The sequence below is a fragment of the Garra rufa genome, chromosome 21 (genome assembly GCF_049309525.1).
Source record: "Garra rufa chromosome 21, GarRuf1.0, whole genome shotgun sequence".
NCBI lineage: Eukaryota > Metazoa > Chordata > Actinopteri > Cypriniformes > Cyprinidae > Garra > Garra rufa.
Genome location: NC_133381.1, coordinates 21,623,393 through 21,648,707, shown reverse-complemented (window position 1 = coordinate 21,648,707; position 25,315 = coordinate 21,623,393). Strand labels below are relative to the sequence as shown.

The following is a 25,315-nucleotide window of genomic DNA, read 5'->3' as shown; positions in this document are numbered from 1 at the left end:
TTGATTCACTTCAGAAGGCCTTTGATGGATGGATGCACTTGTATTAGTGTAAAAGAATAAAGTCATATACACCTAGAATGGCTTGAGGGTGAGTAAATCATGGAATAATTTTCATTTTTGGGTGAACTATCCCTTTAAGTCAGGGGTTTTCAAACCTGTCCTGGAGCCTCCCCTGCCCTGCACATTTTGTATGTCTCCCTTATTAGGCACACCCAATTCAGGTCTTGCAGTCTCTACTAATGAGCTGATGATTTGAATCAGGTGTATTAGATGAGAGAGACAAGCAAAATGTGCAGGGCAGGGGAGGCTCCAGGACAGGTTTGAAAACCCCTGCTTTAAGTGATTAAAGTTATGATGAAACGCAATGTACATTGAAGTGAAAATAATTATCGTAAAAATACATTGGTTGTTGGATGGAGGAAGATATGCAAGCTTGCAGTCAAGTGTAAAATAGGGGCAAGGACTTAATGTTGAGAAAGATCTGGAATACATCACCAGAGAAAAAACTGTAGTTCACCAAAAGACTGAGTTATGACATTTTGATTAAAAATGAAAAATGAAATAAAAGCATGTATTAATTTTCCACAATAAGTCCATAATATACTTAATAAAGAACATAAATAGTATCACAGCTAACCAGCAAAAAGCCCTATTATAGAATTTATAGCATGGTTAAATTTTTTTTCTCTATTGAGTCTTTTTATAATTAAAATAACACATTTATTTGACATCCCTAATTATAACATAGCTGATATTTCCTAGTGGTACTCATAAAGAATGAAACTAAACACTATTCACAAGGTGTTAAACTATGGATAATGCTGAATTCAGGAGGAGCTCCATTAACACATCATCACAATAGTGTGTCATGTTGCCTCTGTGAAACTCATTTTTCTATTATACTGCTTTACAGCTTTGAGAGCTCTTGTCCTTATCTGAGTTGTGTTCTCTTTGTGTGCTTGTCTCTAGTGTATTACTGTCTGATTTAAGCTGGTGGAGACGTATGGCCTGTGTTTGCTTGCCAAGTTGGCTGTATTTCAATAACACCAGGATGGCAGCAATTGCAGAAGACAAGTTAATCTGTTTACTGAAAACAATCACAGGGACTGTACTTCATAGATAAATACCAGCCACTCCAACTGATACATCACTGTTTCTTCATGGAATACTTTACAAGTAAAACTAATGATCTAAGCGTAACCGTTTAAATGAAGTTTGTGAGTAGTTACCTGCGTCTCGGGTTTATAACATGTCTTGCCGCAGAATTCTTGTTCTGCAGGGCACTCTAGGTATGAGCAGTGAGACTGAGGAGCAAATGCCGGCTGGGTCTGACGCTCCTCGCACCGCTGCAGAGTTCTTCGCCACACGTCATACCCTCCCAGAATGCCATTGGGCTTACCAGGTGATGTCCATTCCAGTTTGACTAATCTAACACATACAGTACACAGACACAGAACAGATATTACAGCTTCACAAATACTGGTAACCACTTGGTTTATATTGTCTGTCTGGTTTTAGTTAACACTTTGTTTTTGTTCCATCACCGTCAAGGAAAAATAAGCATGTAATATAATAGAAAAAATGGTGATAATTGCCTCGTTATATAGCTCTTTCTACAACTTGATATACTAGAGCTAAATAGATTGTGCTGTGCAGTATGAGTTATGATATGTGTCATCTTTTCTTTTTCCGATGTACTTCTTGTATTGATTTTCCTCTCCACTCATCATGCAGGAGAGCTGGCTTTCCACAGAAAAGAACAATTTTTATTCACTACTGCTTACTTTAGGATATTGGATAAAATATTGAGACCTGCATTATGCCATTACAATATTACATCTAAATTATATTACAATAATTATACTGTATCACAGTTCAAACATTTTGTAATATTTAGTAACAGCAACATTTAGTGAATTTTCTTTTATTATCTTTTATTTTAAGGTTTGATTATTTGTAAGTTAACCTGCTGTTGCAAACTGTAAGCAACACAGTTTTTACTAACATTAGTTAATAAATGAGTAAATACAAAAAGTTTTCTGTAATGAGAGTCAATATGGCGCAGGCTGATCCATTTCTTTTCGCATCAGCAGCCAATGAGCTTGCTGCTCAACATTCAAATACCTGGCTAGTGCTTGCTGTTGCAGTTGCAACATGCTTTAGAAGAAAAAGAAGGACAAAACAAAATAAAACAAAAACATATTTGGTGATGCATATTGTTATCTAAAGGGACAGGTAAAGTAGATGTAGACAGGGAAGTAAAACAATTGCAAAACAAAAACAAAACAAAACAAAACAAAACATATTTGGTGATGCAGGTTGTTATCTAAAGGAACATGCGAAGTAGACATAGGCAGGGAAGAAAAACAAGGTCAAGACAAAAACCAAACCAAACAAAAACATATTTGGTGATGCAGGTTGTTATCTAAAGGAACAGGTGGAACAGATATAGACAGGGAAGAAAAAAATGACAAAAACAAAACAAAACAAAACAAAACAAAACAAAACAAAACAAAACAAAACAAAACAAAACAAAACCATATTTGGTGATGTAGGTTGTTATCTAAAGGAACAGTTGGAGTAGATATAGACATCGAAGAACAACAAGAACAAGACAAAAAACAAATCAAATAAAACAAAACAAAACAAAACATATTTGTTGATGCAGATTGTCTTAAGGAACAGATAAAGTAGATATAGACAGGGAAGAAAAACAAGGATAAGACAAAAACGAAACTAAACAAAAACATATTTGTTGATGCAGGCTGTTATCTAAAGAAACAGGTGGAGTAGATATAGACAATAAAGAAAAACAAAAACAAGACAAAAAAACAAACCAAACAAAAACATATTTGGTGATGCAGGTTGTTAGCTAAAGGAGCAGGTAGAGTAGACATAGACAGGGAAGAAAAACAAGGACATGACAAAAACAAAACAAAGCAAAACAAAACAAAAACATATTTGGTGATGCAGGTTGTTATCTAAAGGAACAGGTGGAGTAGATATGGAAAGGGAAGAAAAACAAGGACAAGACAAACATCAAACAAAACCAAATCAAACAAAGCAAAGCAAAGCAAAGCAAAGCAAAGCAAAGCAAAGCAAAGCAAAGCAAAGCAAAGCAAAGCAAAGCAAAGCAAAGCAAAGCAAAACAAAACAAAACAAAACATTTACATCTGGTGGTGCAGTTTGTTGGCTAAAGTAACACTGCAGAGAGCAAACGGGAAGGAAAAACAAAAAAAGCCATTAAACGAGCCTTATTTCTTTCTTAACTGTAGCCATAACCTTATGGAAATGTGCTTTTGTTTTCATCATCTTTTTCATCTCCTTTCCACACATGATAATATCCATACCGCTCTGTGATTGGACTTCCTTTGCTTTTTGCCCATCTCTTTTGTGTTGTGCAAATCTCTTGTCACATACGTAAGACGTGGAGAATGACATAATTACGGTTTGCGTGGGTCTCTCTCCTCTCCTCTGCCCCCTCCCTGATGAGGAAGCTAATTGATAGTGAAGGCCTCTGACGACTTAAAGCTGACAGACCTTAGTATCTGATTAGGAATTCATGAAATGCGACAAGGCTTCCTCTTTTAAAGTACAGACAGAGAATCGTTTGGAGATTACTGTGCGCCTTTACAACACAAAATATTATTCATGATTACTTTCCTTCTGGACGGGTGGGGGATGGGGAAGCAGCTTTGCTATAACAAATGCATTAGTATTATATTACAAAGGGTGTCATTGCTGTCCACCGTTAATCCCTCATGGAGAGAAATAACTGAAATTCATATTGGGCGGCAGCAGCGGGTAAGCCATCGGTTGCAGCACTTGTCATATTTCAATCAAAGCTTAAGCCAGCCGCCGATTCCTGCGCCCAGCCCCCACATAGCACCAGAGACAGAATTAATGAATTAGCTATTGATTAAATTCCACTCGAGCAAATCTAGCGTGGCAAATAAATGAACTGTTTGGGGCATGTGTAGGCCACGGCCAGCCATGTCGGGCCAATCGATCAGTAGTTAGTATTCTATTGGGAGTGAGTACAGCACACTGGTGATATGACATGAGGGTGAGAGACAACACGGCAGGAAATGTGTGAATTATGGCTTATTAGGGCATACAGAGCCCTGATGCCTTCAAAAAAACAGTGCATACACTGTTACACTGTGGTGTGTGTAAGGTTGTCTTAAATTGTGTACAGTGTACCGGGAAAATACTTGCTGCAACCCATTTCAAGCTACATAAGATGCATGTCATCTCAAACTGTTTACTAACCACTAGGAATGTAACAATGTCAAAATCTAACAATACGATAATATCTCGAAATGAAGTCCACGATACAATATTTATTTACCCATTTGAACCGCTAGCTGTCAGCAATTTATACTGCACTTTTAAGCTTTTATTTTGATAGAAGTGACAGTAGAGCTTTTATTTTGACAAAGAACACCAGATCACGAGCTGATCAACTGAAGTACGCACTTCGCTTTGAAACGTGCAGCAAAAAAACAAAAAAAAAAAAAACAGACTTTAAAGGCCTAGGCTGGTTTTAGCAGTTTTTTTTTCACCAGCGAGTGAAAACAGGCTTACAAGTCTCACTACAAATCTAGTGAAATGCTGTAATCATTAAAAAGCATAACTGGTGGCTGTTGTGTTCCCAAATGCGCGCTAAACTCACAGAACATGCAATAAAAGAGTTCACTGCTTTCACTCTGAACTAAGCCGTTCTGAGGTACGGAAAACACCGGATTACAAACCGATCGCCTGAACAAAGTGCACGATTTGCTGAGTTGTGTTTGATCAGAGTTGGAGCTGAATTTAAAAGAAGGTAGATCTCCAGGAACAGGACTAAGCATCCCTGATGTAGATGGTAGATGGACTTGCTGGGGCTCACCATGTTAAGGTGAAGGGATAGTGAATATTTTTAACCCATCAATTACCCACAAAATGCAAATAAAACATCAGTACACTCACATTCACACCACTATCTGACTGACTCACCTAGAGCTGAGCACCTGAATATGAGGTTTGGTGATTTCAGCAGGTGTGTCCTCCACTGTGGTCATCTGAGTGCTGTTACTCTTCACACACGTGTATACAGTACACACCTCCACCTAAACACAGAAAAAAAGAAGACCAACTGCACAGGTTACAGGGTTAGTTCACTCAAAAATGAAAATTCTGTTGTTAATTACTCACCTTTATGTGGTTCCAAGACCTTTATTTATCGTCGGAACACAAATTAAGATATTTATTATGAAATCCAAGATCTTTTTGACCCTGCGTAGACAGTAATGCAACTACCATGTTCAAGGCCCAGAAAGGTAGTAAAGACATTGTTAAAACAGTCCATGTGTCATCAGTGGTTCGATCTTAATTTTAAGAAGCTACAAGAATTCTTTTTGTGTGCAAAGAACACAAAAATAATGACTTGACTCAACAAAATGAATTGTTGATTAAAGTTATTTTTATTTCTTTGAGCACAAAAAAAATATTCTCATAGCCACATAAAATGACAGTTGAACCATTGATGTCAGATGGACTTTTTGAATGATGTCTTTAATGTTGGGCTTTTAACGTGTTAGTTGCGTTGCTGTCTATGCAGGGTCAGAAAGCTCTCAGATTTCATCAAAAATATCTTAATTTGTGTTCCAAAGATAAACAAAGGCCTTATGGGTTTGAAACGGCATGAGGGTGAGTAATTAATGACAAAATGTGGTCTCAGACTTATGGACTTTTAATATACGCTAAATAAAACAATGTATTTGTGCGTGTAGGTAGAAGGTCAGACCTGAACACTGTGTACAGTGAACGGCAGAAGTCCTCCCACTTCCAGTGATCCAGTTTCATTGCTAGTGGACTCATAGAGATGGCCATCCAGATAGACGGAGTACTGTGTGACTGCGCCATTTGGAACAAGAGGAGCCGTCCATAGCACCCGCACTGTTGTGCTATTTAGGACCACCACCTCTGGTGGAAAAACCCCTTCGGGCTCTGCAACACAGAGAGCAAAAGTCACACTAAATCACCCAGAAGAGCTCAGCGGACTGAAACCCACATGGACACACACAGTCATATTGACAGAGTGCTTTTGAAGAGCTCAATCCTCAAGATTTGTCTGTTTAACCTCTGCCCAAGACGAGGCTCAGGGAAGCCTTGAGGTCCTCAAGTCTGCAGTAGTCTCCACAAAGAGTAATACAATAACCAACAGCTTCTACAGAAAAAAGACCAGGAGGAAAAGCAGTTTTTCTTTCTTTTCTTTTTTCCCAGAGCCAAGATCATGCCAGCGCTAGCATAAACACACAGCATATTCTACCCTTAATAGTCTCTGAAAAGGCTTTGGGCAGCACTTTTATTTCTGCCTTAGAAAAAGAGCATGAAAGAGACAGAGAGAAAGGGATAAACACACAAAAAAAAAAAAAAAAAAAGACTGAGGCACTTTCTTAAAGCTGATCGGTGTAATTTTTTTGATGTTAAAATACTTTCTCCTATCCCAGCTGTTGTTGAGAACTATGGTATAGGGAAACCAAACATAACATCTTAGATATTATATACTATAAATAAAAAATAACATAAATGTATATAATTATAAATATATATATTTGTCCCCCAATTGTCTAGTTCAAACAATAACCTATAATAATGCAGCAGTACACGTGTCCGTGTGATGTGTGTTCATGAGTGCACTCATGTGTATAAATAATGTAATTTTATATGTACATCAGGGAATGCTGACAGCAATGCATCAGGGAGGGCTGGCAGAATGAGAAAAAGCTGAGTGTGACTCTTTCACTTTCCCTCTTGCTTTGGGGGTTCCCGCAGATGGTTTGTGGGCAAATTGAATCAGTCCTGGAGAAGCGCGCAGGGATTGGAGTGCTGCACCGGGGGCAGAGGGGGTTAACTGGGCCAGTCTGGGGGATTCTTTCTACAGCTTGCAACATTTTCGCCTTCTTTTTCCTTTTTTCCCCCCTCTGTTTTTTTGCAAGCTCTTCCTTTCCCATGACAAATCACACTGACTTACAAAAGAAGACCAGAGAGCCTATTTTTCAGCTTGATGTGACTCTAGTAAACAGCTATTGTGACAACTTTGTAAGGCTCTTCTGAAAGAATGTAAAAAGGGAATGATTGATAAAGCTTTTTTTCTGAGGCGAGTGAAGTTAGTTTGTGAAAGAGAGCTGAAAGACATGAGTGTAGTGCTAATGACAGCTGAGAGATCAAATATCTCAGCAGCGGCTTTGAACAAGCCATTGGCTGACATGACGGGCTGGGGAATGAATTCGATACAGAGCAGGGGTCCTGACACTTACACTCTCTCTAAAGAATATAACTGCTGTTCTTCCTACTCAAAGCCTCAAAAAGTCGCTCTTCAGGAGATATCCTGCTAACACAAAGGTCAACAAGTGAAGAGACCCCATCTGAGATATCTTTCAGTAAAGTTAAAATGCTTGTACCTTTACAGCAGATCCTACTTAAGGTTTATGAGGGACAGAGAAATGTTTTGGTATCGGCAACAACTAACAGCTACCTATACAGCTTTAGTCAAGGATTAATGGGTTGCATGTCACTCAAAGGGATGGTAAAATAACAGTTCACACAGGCTGCTTCTCTGTGAATAAAAACACAAGACGCAGGGAGGTGAAATTAAATAAAAGCAGAACTTAAAAAATGTCGTATTCCTTTTAAAGGATTAGTTCACTTCCAGAATTGAACTTTCCTGATAATTTACTCACCCCCATATCATTCAAAATGTTCATGTCTTTCTTTCTTTAATTGAAAAGAAATTAAGGTTTTTGAGGAAAACATTCTAGGATTTTCCTCCATATAGCCTTCAATAAGGCCCAACGTGTTGAAAGTCTAAACTCAATTTGAATGCAGCTTCAAAGGTCTCTACACGATCCAGCCGAGGATTAAGGGTCTTTTCTAGCAAAACGATCGGCCATTTAAACAATAAAAAATAAATGATATACTTTTTAACCACAAATGCTTGTCTTGCACTAGCTCAACCTCATGCATTATGTAGTCACAAATGCGAATGTGCAAAAACAGTCAAACTCCCTTTACTAAAAAAGATAAAACAACGATCTTAGACGATTTTGAAGTTGAAGGAGAAAAAGAGTTTTTCTTTTTGAACCAGAGTACACAGATGAATAACTAACAGTGCATGACTTTTCCAACATGATTTTTATTCTGGAAGTGAAATAATCCTTTAAGAGTCAAGATGCTGCAAAAGATGCAAGGTGTGAGTGCAATGGTCAAATGTCTGTCTAGTTTATGTATTAAATAAATATATGCTGCAAAAATAAAGAGTTCTGTGTGAATAGACCCAACATTGTTCTTAGTGAACTAGCAGTTTTATGTTGAAAAAAGTACTAATTTTCATTATTATGAAGCAAGGATTATTAAAATAAATCACTTATCAATATTTTCATTAGACAATAAATAAAAAAAAAAAGCTAGTAAGTAAATAAGTAAATAAGTAATGTTGGAGAAGCTTCTTTTAAACTCTCAAGCTGCAGAATCTGCAAAATGTTCATTATTTTACCAAAATGAGAGGGGTCCTACAAAATGCATTTTTTTTTAGTACTGACTGGTATGAGATATTTCACGTAAAAGACGTTTACATGTAGTCCACAAGAGAAAATAATAGCTGAATTTAAAAGTTCAAAATTTTACATACATGTGATTCTTAATACAGTGTTCTTACCTGAATGATCCACAGCTGTTTTTTGTTTTTGTTTTGTTTAGTGATAGTTGTTCATGAGTCCCTTGTTTGTCCTGAACCATTAAACTGCCTGCTATTCTTCAGAAAAATCCTTCAGGTTGCACAAATTCTTTGGTTTTTCAGAACTTTTGTGTATTTTAACCCTTTCCAACAATGACTGTATATTTTTTGCACACTGAGGACAACTGAATGTCTCATATGCAACTATTACAGAAGGTTCAAATGCTTACTGATGCTTCAGAAAGAAAAACAATGCATTAAGAGCAGAGTGTCAGTTTTGAACAAAATGAAGATGTGCACATTTTTACACAGTCAAGGGACTCATGGGACTGATGAACAACTTTCATTAAAAAAAAAAACACAGCTGTGGATTATTCAAGTAACAACACACTATTAAGAATCAAGTGTATGTAAACTTTTGAAAGGGGTCATTTAAAAAAAAAAATCTCATGTGGACTGTGTAAATGTTTTTTTTAAGTAAATTATCTTATTTATAATAAAATATAACATGCATTTTGTATAATCCCTCTTGTTTTGGTAAAATAAGGTTCTGCAAGGTGTATGTAAACTTTTGACTTCAACTGTATATTAAATAATCTCTCACATGTTTTTTTTTTTAAGAGCAGAGCAGTAATTATCTACCACTAAAATATCTTAATAAAGAGATAAAGTTTGAACAGATAAATTTACACTAAATTAAATAAAACAAATCTAAAGCCCCATAATATACACTACAGAAAACAATCAATAATAATGCAATGAACACCACTATTACAAAAACTTTAAAATAAAGCACAGGGACTCAAATGAATCAGTCAATCATTTGTCAAATGGTTAATTTTCAGGAACTGTCTGAGCTAACCAACTTCCCAATGTGGCATATGAGACAGAAGATGCATTGGAGAGCTGAGAGCACATTTGGTTATTGACTCAATTATTAAACAGCTACTTAAAAAAAGTTTGAAAACTTAGCTTAGCACTGTTTAGAATGCAGCTGAACTACTCAAGTTATTAAAAAATGCTTAGTGGCCGCTTGTTACTCCCCATCACTGACCAAAAGAGCAATGAGACATACTTGGATGTGACCGATATCAGTGCTCTCCTGAAGCATATCTTTCCATGTAATTTCTTCTGCTGTATTATTAATGCAAGACTTCGCATGGACAACCTCGTCTCCATTCTGGTTTTTAATTAGCAGGCTCTTAACATATACACTATCATGCAGCATAGTATGATCTTTAAGTTCAACTGCTTTTAATAAGCTACCCTTTAGGCTGTAAAATAATGAAGGCACCACTACTAGCTCTTTGGTAAATGACCTGTAACCTTTATTTAGGAGAAAATGATATCTAATGGTTTTAATTATACTGATAGGTAGGAGCGAGAGAAGTTGAAGCATGTTATGGAAAGCCAGATGTTTAGTTTTTAGTGTGAAAGGCCTTTAACTTACACCACAGTGTGTGTGTGTGTGCGTATGTAAGAGGTTTGCTGAGCTTTCATCTGTTTCCTGTGCTATCAGTGAATCAGTACATTAACTGTGTGAGAGGACAGCTTAATGACTATTGATCACAGCACAGAGGTCAAGATATCAAAATTTTGGTAAAGGCAAATTTTCCGCAGCTTGTGAGGTTTGCCTTTAGAGTACTGAGGGAAAATATTCAATCAATCAGTTCTTCTCCTCATCCGTTTTTTTTATCTCTGTGAGCAGGGGCTGCTGGAGTGATATGAGAGAGGTAGGCTGACAGAAATCACAGGAATATTTGAAGTGTTGACAGGAAAACCATAATTAGCCAATATCTTCAATCCAAATTCCATCCAGTTTAACATACAGAGATGGCTGTGGTCTAGCAAACTCCATATTTCAGCTGAAACCACTTGGATTTTAAATATCACCTAAGACACTTTGCAAACTTTTACATTTCTTGTGCAGTTGGAGAAAACAAGACCGTACATATAAATTAAAAGAGTCTAATTGACAAAGACACCTCCTTGTGTTTTTGTTCTAGAATATGGCAAAAATAGTAGCTATTTACATTAGTGAGATGAAATAGGTTGATGAAACTTACACGACTATTCAAAGTTTTGGGTCAATTTTTAAAAATATATTTATACTTTTATTCAGCAAGGATACATTAAATTAATCAAGAGTGACAGTAAAGACAATTATAAAGTTACTAGGGCCCTATGATTTCCGCGGTGCAGAAAACGTGAATGGAATCGTGGAATCCAGTCATAAAAATGGAATTTACTGTATAACACGGAATTTGCCAAATTTTGGATGGATAAATCAAAAGTAGGTCAGTACACTTAAATCAAAACATGGTATGGACTAGTGTCTGTGAATATTAAGTCACAAAAACATTATTTAAACACGAATCCTGCATGTTCTGTTCTGTCTCTGTGTGAATGAATGGCGCAGACGCGCGGTTTTGCTTACTACATACTGAAGCATGTGTGACACTCGCAGCGTTTCAGCACCTGGGACGAGGTGGGGGATTAGCCTAACTTTAGCGATGTAGCATGGTCAACCGCTTCTGGGATGCTTTAGTGAGCCGCAGGGCGGGTGGTATAAACGCAAGCATTGACTAAAGTGGCCGCGAACTGCTCCGGTCGCCATGTTGAAGCTGCGCTGTTGATGTGTGCAGTACAGAGGGTCGAAACACATGCAGAGCCGTGGCTGATATAAACACATGCACTGACTAGAGTGACAGTCATCAGTGGCCGCGTCGGAGCTATGCTGTAGACGTGCAGTCTGTGGTAAAAGATTTATTCATCATTCAGTGTAGATAGCTTCACTAGCCTTATGCTGGAGCTGGTTTCGAGCATAAATAATTAAATAGATTAGCACAATAATGATAATATCATGTATCGGCGATCTCGCAGGCGGACGATAGGACCAACACTACTGTAGCGTATTATTTACCCTCCATGCATCCTAAGTGTATATGACTTCCTTCATTCAGACAAATGCAATCAGACTTATATTAAAAATTATCCTGGTACTCCCAAGCTTTAGAACAGCATAGACTGATGTTTCTGTCCATCAGTACAAAACAAGTCCAATAAAGTGCATCGATCCATAATAAAAAGTGCTTCACATGGCTCCAGAGGGGTCAATAAAAGTCTCCTGTAGCGAACCGATGTGTTTTTGTAAGAAAAATATCCATATTTAAAACGTAAGAATCACTTTAATCTAGCTTGCACAGTTCTACACAGAACTTGCTGCTTTGAAAAGGGGCGTGGCAGTATTGAAACGCCATCTAAGCTGGGCATCAATCGCAATGCAGTGGGACTGCTAACCAATTACAACACATTTAGTTTTTCGGAGGGTGAGCATTCATCAAACCCGGAACTAATCGAGCCATTTGTGCCAGGCTGGGGAGAAAGCTATTATAATAATGTAAATTATGTGAAAAATAATGCGTTTTCACCAAGCATGAGAGCATGTTCTAGTGAACCCCTAAAACTAAATAAAGACTTTTTAAAAGAGCATAATAGTGCCCCTTTAAAAGTCGTAACAGCAACCCGTCAAAATAAAAGTTGAAGAAACAATGTAATGATAGCATTACTACTACTAAAATAATATTTATCAAAAAAAAATATTTACCAGAATTTATTTACCAGAAAAATCTAAATACACAACACAGTATTTAATAAATATTATAACAATAATATATATATTTTTTTTAAATAAAATCAGTTATTTAGAGATGCTTTTGATTATAAAATTTAACTAAATCATTAAAATGGAACCCTGAAAATTTATAGAAAACAGAATAAGTTAAGAAAAAAAAAAACTGTATTTCATAGGGCCTTAAAATGTGACTGTTGTTCAACTTTTATTAAATTGCTTTTCATGATTTCAATTAATTAGAGATGCTTTTTGGTTAATATTTTTTCTATTTCTATTCATTACAAATCATGAGCAAAAATGTTTCATGATTTCAACAAAAATACTGAGCAGCATAAACATGTTCAATATTAAGATTTAGACTCGGGAAGTAACGGGAAGTGTTCTTTTCAACTGAATCTCTCCAATACCGACATTGAACACATACACATAGCTCAGAAGATACTGTAAAATAGTCCATGTGACAACAGTGGTTGAACCATAATTTTATGAAGCAGAGGAATGTACACGGATGCATTGTGGCACTCTTGTGAACATGTGGAGGAGAAAAAATGGTTGAATAAAGTCACTATTTTTATTTTCTTTGTGCACAAAAAGTATTCTCGTAGCTTCATAAAATTAAGGTTGAACCACTGATGTCACATGGACTATTTTAACTATTTAATTACAACCTTTCTGGGCCTTAAACATCTATGCAGGGTCAGAAAGCTTAAAATCAAAATATCTAAATTTGTGTTCCGAAGATGAGTGGTTTGAAACGACATGAGGGTGAATAATTAATGACAGAATTTTCATTTTCGGGTGAACTATTCTAAACAAGAACATTATAAAAGGTACAACTAGTGCATGCACTTTACAATACCTACATTTAATCCTTTGAGTCCTTTGATCAAACCTGGAAGGTTTAACAATATATAACAAATCTGGGGCCTTGCTTGACAGTCAAAATAGATGTGTGTATTAAACATCCACGTGGCATATACTCACCTCCATCAGTAGTAGTGCAGTTGACCTCAGGACTAGTAATGTTGTGAGCACCGTTGGATACAGTCAAGGAGAGCTTGTACTCTGTGCTGGGCTGTAGGTCAGAGATGACCACAGATGTCACAGCGGGGTCAAGTGTAAGAGTCTGCCTGTGCTGGGTGGACAGAACCGTAAGGATGTAGTCCTCCACACTCCCCTGCAAATCTTGCAGAGCTGGGAAAGTAAAATGTAGAGAGAGACAGGACACACTAAAGGTCAATCTCAAAACCAAGTTCTCTAAACAGAGATTCTTCCTGAAATGTATTTTCGGTCAAGGGCCAGGATAAGTTTAATGTAGAGATTCTAGAGTCTTACTGGGGGTGGACCAGTTGACCAGGATCGCTGTATGATTGAGAACTTGGATGGATATGTTGGTGGGGGTGAGGGGTTGCCCAGCCAGTGTGACCCCTGTGGCATCCTCCCCTGAAGCGTAGCCAACATCATTGTGAACCAGAAGTTTGTATTCGTACCATGTGTACCTGTTACACATTTAAAAACATTATGCACAAGGACATTTTCTGAAGCCACAGTCATAGAATTTTTGCTTTATAATACATAAAATGTTCATATGAAATAATTTAAATGCAAAAAAAATTGCATTTTATTTTTTAAAATACATTTAATTTATTCATATTAAAAATCTAAATATATAAAAAATAGGAACTACACTTAAATTAATGCATTATTATAAATATATCCATTGAATATATCCATCTATATTATCAATATTAACTTGTATGTTTATAAGAATGAGGCTGTACGATATTTACAAAAGTTAATAATACTGCATTAAAAGTCGAGTATTTAAATATTCTGAATAAAGTCAAGCTTAAAGTTAATCTTTACAAGGACTGAAAACATTTAAATGAAGTCAGACATGAATCTAAATGACAGAACCTGTGATACACGGGAAACATTTGGGGTTTTTACGTTGGAGTTTTTCAGTGTACACACAAGGAGTGCCAGAGAAAGATTAACGGAAAACAATTTAATTCTATGGAATATTTGCTCAAAGTATCTTTGAACAGCATTAAAAAGATGGCATCGGTGCACAAAAACAGTTTTGTACACACAAGCAAAGTTTGCATTAAAGCTAATTTCAGTAATCTCACCTGCTAAGGCCTTTATCTTCATGAAACAATTTGGTTCCTGCGTAAACATTGTACCACAGATTCAAATCTTCAGGGGGACGGGAGGCCAGGGGCTGCTGGGTTTTCCGTCTCAACAGCTCAAATCTGAGGGCAGCGGAAACAGCCAGATAATCAGAGCTCGCTCCACTCCCACAATCCTCCTGCCATTTCACCCGCACCGCTGTTTCGCTGGGTTTGTGCTTTTGTCTTTTCTCTCTCTCTTTCTTTCTCCCTCAACAGTAATGCTAATTTTGCCTGTAATCAGGAGAGCTCAGCTTAATGTGCGCTTTATAAGCCTAGTTAAACAAACAGAGCAGCAGCGGGAAAAGTAGTCATGAATTTTAATCATCCGCCGTGAACAGACCTTTATTTACCACCTAATCAGCTCAAAAACAGACTAAAATATACAGTCAGAAAGAACAAGAATTTTACGTTGTGCCCCACTCTTCACAACCAAGGGAGACACTTGCTGTTCTCATAGAAAATGGCAGAGTTATGGATTATTCCCTAGAGATTTTAGAAATTCCTTTACCATATGAATTACTCACAATTTTTGATTTCACTTTGAAGAATGTAAACATTCATTTTAACTCCCATTTTACAACCATATCTATACACATTAAATATAACAATTGATTTTAATCGATTCTCTTTCTTACAAAACAATATCGATTTTTAAATCCCAAGAATCAATGTGTCTAGCCAGTCTTGAACGGAACATAGCGCACCTCAGTGCTTTGTTACTTTTGTTATGAAACAAAGTCTCAGATTTCAAATTCTGTCAATTATTACAATATTCAAACAATAAATGCTGTTTTGGTGTTGTTTAATGTGGAGTGACAGATCACTGTAGCTCCTCAGTTCAAGAGAAGTGGCAGCGCAAAACCCATGTGAACTAAATGGCTGCTTTAATACTAGTTACAGCATGAAATAAACATAAATGAACATCCGAAGGTATGTTAAAAGAAAGAGTACAACTTACTGAAATCCGTCTCATGTAATCGATCAGTCATCAGTTTAACAGCTTGTAAACTATGTAACGTATTTAACTCAGAAAAAACATTACGTGACAATAAAATCGTTAGTCAGCTAAAAAATAAACTTGAATAAATCGGTCACGTTTTTTTTGACAGACACCATTTAAATGTTTATATCTCAAACAAATTAGAAATATAATTATGTAATTGTAACTTGATTTTTAAAAAAGTGTGATTTAACATTTGTAAACAAATCATTTAATTTTAACCTTCAATATTATAGTAACATAGTACAAACTGCCTCTAATGTATATTTTTACAGCATTAGTAAAACGAGATTTTTTTTCTTGAGGAAATTTGGCATGTGCTGTATCTGATATAAATCCAAAATAATCGATATTGAATCGTAAATCGAATCGAAATGCATGCATGCGAATCAAATTTGTGTCAAAACCCAGCCCTATATCTTTGAGGAATGTAAACATCAATTTCACACACATTTTACAACTATATATAATTTAAATATAGTAATACTAGTACAACAACTAATTAAATAAAAATATTTTACTTTAAATTTCAGTTTTATCAAATATTTTACAGCCATATGCATACACATTAAATAAACAAATAAATAATGTGACCTGTGCTACCAAAATGAGTCACAATGACAAATCACAATATAGCCATTTTTTATTTGATCTTAATATTTAAAATAATAACAGATGCAAAAAAATAACAGTAGAATTAATCTAAAAAAGAAATGTGCAGTGTATTACTTTTTCATTTAACATCTAAATAAAAGCATAAAAAAAAATCAAATTTAAAAATTACTTCAGTGTGTTGCAAATAAATGCATTATTAAAACTACAAAAGCACTTCAATCAAGAGCAGTTGTCTTTTCTTTTATTGTTAGATTAACATTAATGAGGTAGACAGTTCCTCAACAGTTCCCCAAATTGTTACTTTAAGACATAACAGATTATGTTTGCGTGAAAAGCCTACTTAAATACTGTAATTGTGTGTATACAGTATGTTTTTGGATTGGGATCGCATTTATGTGCGCAATTTAGTCAGCAGCAGTGCTAGAAGCGAGCAGAGAAAAAGGTACTCCTCTTAAACGATGTACAAATAAAGATACTTTTAGATGTTTAATTATGGAGTTAGAATTGTTGCATAATTCCAGATAAATACATTATGATCCACAAATAAATGTAAAGCGATTGACAAAAACCAAGCATATTCACAAAATAAATAGAATGAGAACAACAAATAAATCTTAGAGTTCCACAAACATAAATTATATTCACAAGTAAAAAAAAATAGAATTGCACATAAAAAAAACCATACTGTACCCACAAATTTTTTTTATTCTACAAACACAACTTTGCCCGGCATTTATATGTGAATCGCGTACTGTGCATTTGTAGATCGCTACACGTATTTGTGGATAGCTCTCTGTGCATTTGTAAATCGCTGCGCGTATTTGTGGATTTTGAAACATTTCAAGCGTCAAGACGCACACTAATCCACAAATGGATGGACTCCACCCACCTTCTACTTAAGCCAATCAGATACCGGCCACGTGGGGCTGACCAATCGTTGCACGTTCTCGCTCCAACCAATCACGTTTTGCCTTACAATCAGTGCGGGACCAGCCGTAATTCAGGAAAATTAACCAGTCTCTTCAAAATGGACGACCAGGGGTGCGTTTCCCAAAAGCATCGTTAGCCAGCTATGGTCGCAAGTTCTGTCATTACCAACATAGTTCAAAGATTCGGAGTTTTCCGAAACCATAGTTCAAACAAACATTCGCAAACAGCATCGCAAACGTACGTGGTTGGAACTACAGCTCTCAACCTGTGGTTAGAAGCATAGTTTCTTGTTAGCAAGACATATGGGTTCAGACAATTATGCTCTTTGGCACAATAACCAAGCTAACATGCAGTATAATCTATATTGTCCATTAAATTTAAATATAAATTTTAATCTATGTATTTTTGTGCATCCTTTAAAGTGCCGTTTTTGATAAGTACGCATGTGCATAAATGCCTAAGGGAACCCCGGAGTATGAGTAAGAGGGAACCCGCGATGAATCAAACATCAAATAAAGCGAAATGACAGGGACCAAAAAAATAGTAAATTTGTCATCAGGTGCCATGTTCAATATAGCTTCATTTTTGAGATCCCCAATCAGTTAAATAGCCAAAGTTATTACTCGTGATGTCATTAACAACGGCCCTACATTGTTGAACTAATGTGGTTCAAATGACGGAGATGCAACTGTGTTCGGGAAACAGTCGTGACTAGCTAGTTCGTTTCCACAACAATGCATCGTACTACGGAGGTTAACCAGCGTGTTACATTGTTGTACGGGAAACGCACCCCTGGTCGTCCATTTTGAAGAGAGACTGGTTAATTGTCCTGAATTACGGCTGGTCCCGCATTGATTGTAAGGCAAAACGTGATTGGTTGGAGCGAGAACGTGCAACGATTGGTCAGCCCCACGTGGCCGGTATCTGATTGGCTTAAGTAGAAGGTGGGTGGAGTCCATACATTTGTGGATTAGTGTGCGTCTTGACGCTTGAAATGTTTCAAAATCCACAAATACGTGCAGCGATTTACAAATGCACAGAGAGCTATCCACAAATACGCGTAGTGATCTACAAATGCACAGTACGCGATTCACATATAAATGCTGGGCAAAGTTGTGTTTGTAGAATAATAAAAAATTTGTATGTTTTTTATTTGCAATTCTAATTTTTTTTTTTTTTACTTGTGAATATAATTCATGTTTGTGGAACTCTAAGATTTATTTGTGGATCTGATTCTATTTTGTGAATATGCTTGGTTTTTGTCAATTGCTTTACATTTATTTGTGGATCATAATGTATTTATTTGGAATTATGCAACAATTCTAACTCCATATTTAATTACTGTTTGAAGCATTGGGATCGCTAGACGGGGGCTTAATGAACTAATTTTTGTAAAAACTTGAAATTTAACCAAAATCGTTTTCACTTTTCATGTCTGTAGCTCAAAATTAACCTGAAATTAACTAAATTTGCCAGCAAGGGTCACAAATAAATACATACATTCAATTAGTACTACTACTTAAATGTGTCTGGAAACTAAGATATATGGATAAAACTTTAATTGGTTACCTTATGTTGGGCCCATTTGGCATTGATGGGAGTTGCCATGAAACAGCCAGAAAAGATTCACTGATGGCTACTACTGACAGGGATGGCAGACCTTCTGGGATTGTGGGTAATGTAGTAACCAGTGTTGGAGGGCTCTCAGTGCAGCCTCCAACATGTCCTCCACCTCCTGAGCAGGCAAGGACAGTGATGCTGTAGTTGGTGTAGGGCAGCAGACTGGTAACAGTACAGTTGAGCACAGAGGTATTGGTGTGCGAGACGCGTGGATCTGGCATGCGGATCTCGTACCGCTCAATTTCTCCATTGGGTATGAGCGGACGGCTCCATGTAACCTGCAGTAAAACACAGGACACATTTGAACCTGAAAAATTTGACACCAGAGTCTAACAGTGTTCTTGTGGTCATGTAGTTATAAACTAAAATGGTTTCACAAGCGTGTCCAAGGCTCTAGAAAAGGGCCAGAGTCCAGAACAATATCACAACACATCATCTTAGGCTTTTAGATCGATGAGTTTGTGGAACCGAAGTCATGTGATGAAGCGAAGGCACCCTGACTTTGACCCAAGACAGAATATTCCTTTCATTACATTTAAAAGAGGCCTCAGCCTCTGGAGATCATAATGAAATCCTAATGGAATTGCATAGGAAACGCTGCTTGTTGCTGCTGCAGTACATACTGTCTCTGGAGCAAGGGAGGCGTCAGCATTTGGTGGACACATTAAACATATTGTGCATGCCTGAGGAGAGGAGATGAAACGGTGGATTGGATAAATGTTAGGAGTTAGGATTAGCTATGAGAGAAAAGTTAGAATAATGGATATTAAAAGGTTAAGCAGGAGTGAAGGCCATTTTTAGAAAGCATTTTAATCCAGTTTAATTTCAAGACAATCTACAGCAAGGGATGGCCTATATACTGGTAGAAATTTGTCAAACGGTAGAGATTTTGGACTATCGTTTCTATTGGGCTTACACATCTACATGACATTGTTGTGCTATGTGGTCATGAAAACATAGTTTGGACATAAGCATTGTGGTTTAAAAACAAGTAATTTAAAGCTGTTTAAATGCAATCAGCAGCAAAAGAGAACTCATTTTGCTAAATGCGCACTGTCTGAAAGACTGTTTCTAAGTGCTGTCAGAGACGCATGCAACGTGAAGATATTTTTGACACTTTATAGGCCTCGACGGGTAATACGCACACTTGTATGTGTCAAAATGCCTGTTTTTGCAAGTATCCCTGTAAATACAGTAATTTAGGTCTTAAGTGAAAGCAAACAGCTGAGAAAGACAACATAAGCATAACAGTATTTTGGATCTGGGCAGCTCTTAAAGTGATAGCAGTTCAATATTCCTGCTCTGTCATTCATGTTAATCAAACAACAAAAGAGAAAATCTCTTACTGCTCTTGACTAAATCACTTTTGTAACTTAAAAAAAAAGAAATACAGTTTAAATTAAAAGTTTACGTACACCTTGCAGAATCTGCAAAATGTTCATTATTTACTAAAATAAGAGGGATCATACTAAATGCATGTTATTTTTTATTTAGTACTCAACTGAATATGATATTTCACATAAAAAGCTTTAACATATAGTCCACAAGAGAAAATAATAGTTTAATTTATAAAAATGACCCCGTTCAAAAGTTTACATACACTTGATTCTTAATACTGTGTTGCTACCTGAATGATCCACAGCTGTGTGTGTGTTTTAGTTGTTGTTATTTTGTTAGTTATGATTGTTCATGAGTCCCTTCTTTGTCCCTTAAGGTCCCACAAATTGTTTGGTTTTTCAGCATTTTTGTGTATTTGAGCCCTTGCCAACAATGACTGTATGACTTTGACATCCATCTTTTCACACTGAGGACAACTGAGGGACTCATATGCAACTATTACAGAAGGTTTAAACACTCACCAATGCTTTAGAAGGAAACACAATGCATTAAGAGCTGAGGCTGAAAACTTTTGAACAGAATTAAGATGTGTACATTTTTCTTATTTTGCCTAAATATCATATTTTTTCATTTAGTACTGCCATTCAGAAGCTACAGAAGATACTTAGATGCTTCCCAAGACAAAATAAGTGACATTTACCTTTCAAATTCAATAAAGAATTTGTTTGGTCCTAAAGGATTTTTTTGAAGAACAGCGGACAGTTTACTGTTCAAGACAAACAAAGAACTCATGAACAACTACCACTAAACAAAAAAGAAAAAAAAAAGAAAGAAAAAAAAGAAACAGCTGTGGATCATTCAGGTAAAAACACAGTAAGAATCAAGTGTATGTAAACTTTGGAAAAGGGTCATTTTTATAAATTCAACTATTATTTTCTCTTGGACTATATGTAAATGCCTTTTATGTGAAATATCTTATTCAGGTCAGTACTAAATAAAAAATAACATGCATTTTGATCCCTCTTATTTTGGTAAAATAATTAACATTTTGCATATTCTACAAGGTGTATGTAAACTTTTGACTTAAACTGTATATATTTAATTTACACAGTGAAGAATATGTTTTTCATACATTTGATTACTAATACAATGTATGAAATATTTCTTGTTTATTTATTCTTTTGTATTTTTTTGTCCTATTGCTTGTAATTAGTTTATTTTTCTTAATCGCTGACTGTTTTTTGTCTTCAGTGAGCTTGAGTTTTTTATTTATTTATTTTTTTAGGCTAGTATTAGTTTTTTGTGATATTGACACTGGTGACAAGAATTCTGAAATTTCTATAGTATCAAAAATTTTGATATCATAAAGACATTATTTGAAGCAAAAATAACTATATTATGATATATATAAATATATATATACCGTGAAATAAAATTACTTCGAGTCATATCGCCCACCCTACCTACAGCATTCATAATATTCATTACATTCAAATTAAATAAAAAAAGTATTAGTAAAAGTATTGATAAAAGAAGTTTTGTGTTATTAAAAATTATTTATTTTATCCTATTTGTTTTATGTATTGTTATGTTTATAGTACTATTACGCCTGCAACATGCTAACTTTGTTGAACTCCACTGCACATTGAGTCTCCCATGCAGAGCACAATGTGCTAGAGCGTTCCAAATCATCCCCATGATGGTCAGTATACTGCCTTAGAAGGCAGCTGCTTATGTAGCAGGCAGCATGGCAGCTCACTAAAATGAAATCATCAACGCTTGCTAACAAAGAGTTGCCGTGAGCACCGTGGAGACTGCTAGCATCTCAACAGGAATTTAAAATAACGTATGCTAATGCGAACAGTTGTTTTTTGGCTTTTACATGTAGAAGAGTTCTCATCCAGTTACATACAAATGCAGCAGTTAACAAATTAATGAAATAATAATGGTATTACAATACACTAAACCTGGGGTTAGGGGAAAATGAATAATTCAAGCAAGTTTATGCAAATGCCGCCTTTGTTTGAAGTGGTAAGCATTTCTGTCCGTGTTTCTTGGCACTAGCACACAACAAATAACAAAGAGAGAAAGAGAGGGGTGCACGGGTGTATTTACACACTGCAGGATCTAAGCTGCAAAGCTTGTTTGGTTACATTAACGCCCCTTAAATCCAACTTGTAAACCAGCCAAAAGACTGCAAGCTACCTAGCCCTCTTGAGTATTGTGTCTGTTGAATAACAGGGATGTCTGAGCAGTTTGCCTTGAAACACTCAAATCTACTTTGTCAAAGTGTTAATAAGGTCTGGCATGCTTTATGTATCTTACAGACACAAAATAAAGTAGTACAATCCTAAAAGTATTACCTAGATCAGTGGTTCCCAACCTGTGGGCCGCAGCCCACCAGGGGGCCTCAGTGATCCTCCAGGGGGGCCACGAGATATCTTAAAATTAATTTAAATATTATCCTATAATTGTTTAATTTTATTATATTATAGCTAAATAAAGAACGATCAAAGCACGGCCACTCTCGTGTTCTGTGATTGATTGCTTCGGACTCGACGCACTGTTAAAAACAGACTGAGTGGCGGCTCAAAACTTCCAACCGCTGCACATATAGCAGTGTTTCCCCTACCATTACAACGGCACCCCCCGCCCCCTTGAACGTCAAGTTCATTTTATTTTTCTATATAGCGCCAGATCACAATAGAAGTCATTTAAGGTTATCTTTCCTATAGAACAGGGCCCGTATTCATAAAAAATCTTAGTGCAAAGAGTTGCTCCTAGTGACAAAATTCTAAGAAAATTCTTAGAAATGTGGGTGTTTCCTCTTAAAATTAAAGAAAAGATCCTAGTAAAGAAAAAAGTAATTCAGAAAGATTCTTAACCCTTAAAAGAGGTCTTAAGGTCCAAAGAGGCTTAAGAGTTTCTTTAGCAGTGGAGAACATTGACAAAACATGAGGAGGGCAATGCAATATTTTGCACACAATGCATGAGATTGATTTCATAAGATGCTACACATGAGATATATGTGCAGATATAATGTTTGTGACTGATTTTATTAGAGACATGCTAACATCTCTGACAGTGCAGAAATGGAAGAAATCACTAGATTTATTACATGAACTTATTTGGCAACTGGAAACAATGCAACTATGCAGCAGTAATAATTTGGGTATGTCCACAACCTTCTATAAGCAAAGAGATCACACAAACAATTACAGCACTTTCACAACCTTAATGTGCTGCTGTTCATTACTTATCAAATACATTAAATACAACATTAACAGCGTGGTAAATAAAAATATATAAACATATAAAATATATAAACTTATATGATGTGTGTGTGCGGTAGTGCGGTAAAACAGGAAAAATCATGCCTATAATTTCAGAGTGAAGGCTTAAACTAGACCCTACACTTAAAAGTGCTCTTTTATTTCCTTCTTGGACAACCAACCAATCACAGTCTTCAAAAGGCTGTGTCATAGCTAGCAACGGGGTCAACCCCGCCTCCATATTAAGATAAAAGTTTTTGTCTTTTCTTTACTCAGAGTTGCTCTTTGATTGATCCTGAATCACTCTTAAACTAAGACTCCTACATAGGAATTTTTAAGCTAAATTAAAAGCTTTCTGAGAGGATTCTTAGAATCTTTAAGAATACGGGCCCTGGTCTATACCTTGTTCTTTTATTAAACAAACTAAATAGCCTTATGTTATTTATCTTATTTACATGATGACGGCATGTCATTTCTGTCTCTAAACGGCCGCGCGTTTACAATGTCTCCTCTGGGAAAACAAGGACTGGATCGCAGACTTCATTCATGAAAACGGAATTTACTATAGCGCGGAATGCCACGGAATTCGTCAATTTTTTTGGAAGAATAAATCAAAAGTTGGTCTGTCACTTAATTCGAATTGTGATATGGACTAGTGTCTGTGAAAACTGAAATGCAAAAAGGCAGTCTCAATATGAATCCCGTTTGCCTCTATGTATGCATTGCGGAGACGCGTTGCTCACTGAAGCACGCGTGACGCTCCCGGTAATGTTTGGCCTTTGTATCTCACATGAACACATGAACTCAATCTCCAAAGCTGCTGTGAGTGTCACTTCTTGTCAATTTTACCGTTTCATTTGAGAAAACTAGCATCATATCATACTGTATGCACACAGAAACTTAACGGCAACCTTTTAAAAATAAAAGTACAGTTTAACATGTAACAGAACTATATTAATCTTGTATTACTTTTGTACAGTATAATGTAGGTGTTTATATATTCCTATTTAAATAATTTACATAAAACAATTTATATGAAAAACGTCTCAGGTTACGTAGGTAACCCTAGTTCCCTGAGGACAGGGAACGAGACGCTGCGTCCTGGTGGACACTATGGGAACTGCCTTCAGCATGACCGGTTCTGAAACAAATGTATAGAACAACGACAGTGAACTTGACACTGGCCGGCGCCAGCCTATGACATCATCATCAGGCGCCTGCTAGTATAAAAGCAGGTGCCTGAGAGCACATTACCATCTTTTTGTCTGACGGAGGTATGGCGCCGGCCAGTGTCAAGTTCACTGTCGTTGTTCTATACATTTGTTTCAGAACCGGTCATGCTGAAGAAGGTTCCCATAGTGTCCACCAGGACGCAGCGTAGAGTTCCCTCCGTAAGGGAACAAGATTTATTCAGATCAATTAACCACTTAATTGTAGAAAAAAATACTACTATTATTAAAACTTTTTAACTGAATATAATTTTAAAGTAAACCTCTGTTTGTTTGCCAAAAAATATAAATATATCATCCGATTATCAGAAAAATTAAAACAAAGAACAATTTCTGAAAAAAAAAAGCTAAAGATTGTAGGGCTCTATTTTGAAATAGAGTTTTGGACAGGCGCACCCATGTTTTTTAAACATGCAGTGGAAGAATAATAAGGCAAAACAAATGTTTTTGTTGATAAAAAAGAGGTCTAAAAATTAAATACTTTTTACAGTGGAAGTACAGTATAAGAGGACATGTCAGGATAGGGGGCCTTGCAAAATTGACCAGAGAAAGAGGGGGCCCCGGAGTAAAAAAGGTTGGGAACCACTGACCTAGATGACCAAGGGCACATTCATGAGGGGTTCCCACAATACTCTGACAGTCTTAATTGGCTGTTCCTTAATAATGAGCTCTGGAAACCATGCGTATCAATGTTCTCAGAGCATGAGGGTGTCACTGGAATAATGATGGATGCTCTGGGCGTGGCATTAATGGGAAGAAATACTGTAGCTTCTCACTAACAATC

At 36.3% G+C, this 25,315-nt stretch overlaps 1 protein-coding gene across 1 annotated transcript in view; it reads right to left on the bottom strand.

Moving 5' to 3' along the window:
• Positions 1 to 25,315, bottom strand: part of ush2a (Usher syndrome 2A (autosomal recessive, mild)) — a 356,033-nt gene that overhangs the window by 107,810 nt on the left and 222,908 nt on the right. Inside the window, exons 41-47 of the mRNA XM_073826569.1 lie at positions 18,642 to 18,970; positions 14,486 to 14,608; positions 13,689 to 13,852; positions 13,338 to 13,547; positions 5,789 to 5,991; positions 4,999 to 5,111; positions 1,230 to 1,428 (exon numbers count right to left, since the gene is read on the bottom strand). Of these exons, the coding sequence (XP_073682670.1) occupies positions 1,230 to 1,428; positions 4,999 to 5,111; positions 5,789 to 5,991; positions 13,338 to 13,547; positions 13,689 to 13,852; positions 14,486 to 14,608; positions 18,642 to 18,970 (1,341 nt within the window). The remainder of the gene's footprint in view (positions 1 to 1,229; positions 1,429 to 4,998; positions 5,112 to 5,788; positions 5,992 to 13,337; positions 13,548 to 13,688; positions 13,853 to 14,485; positions 14,609 to 18,641; positions 18,971 to 25,315) is intronic.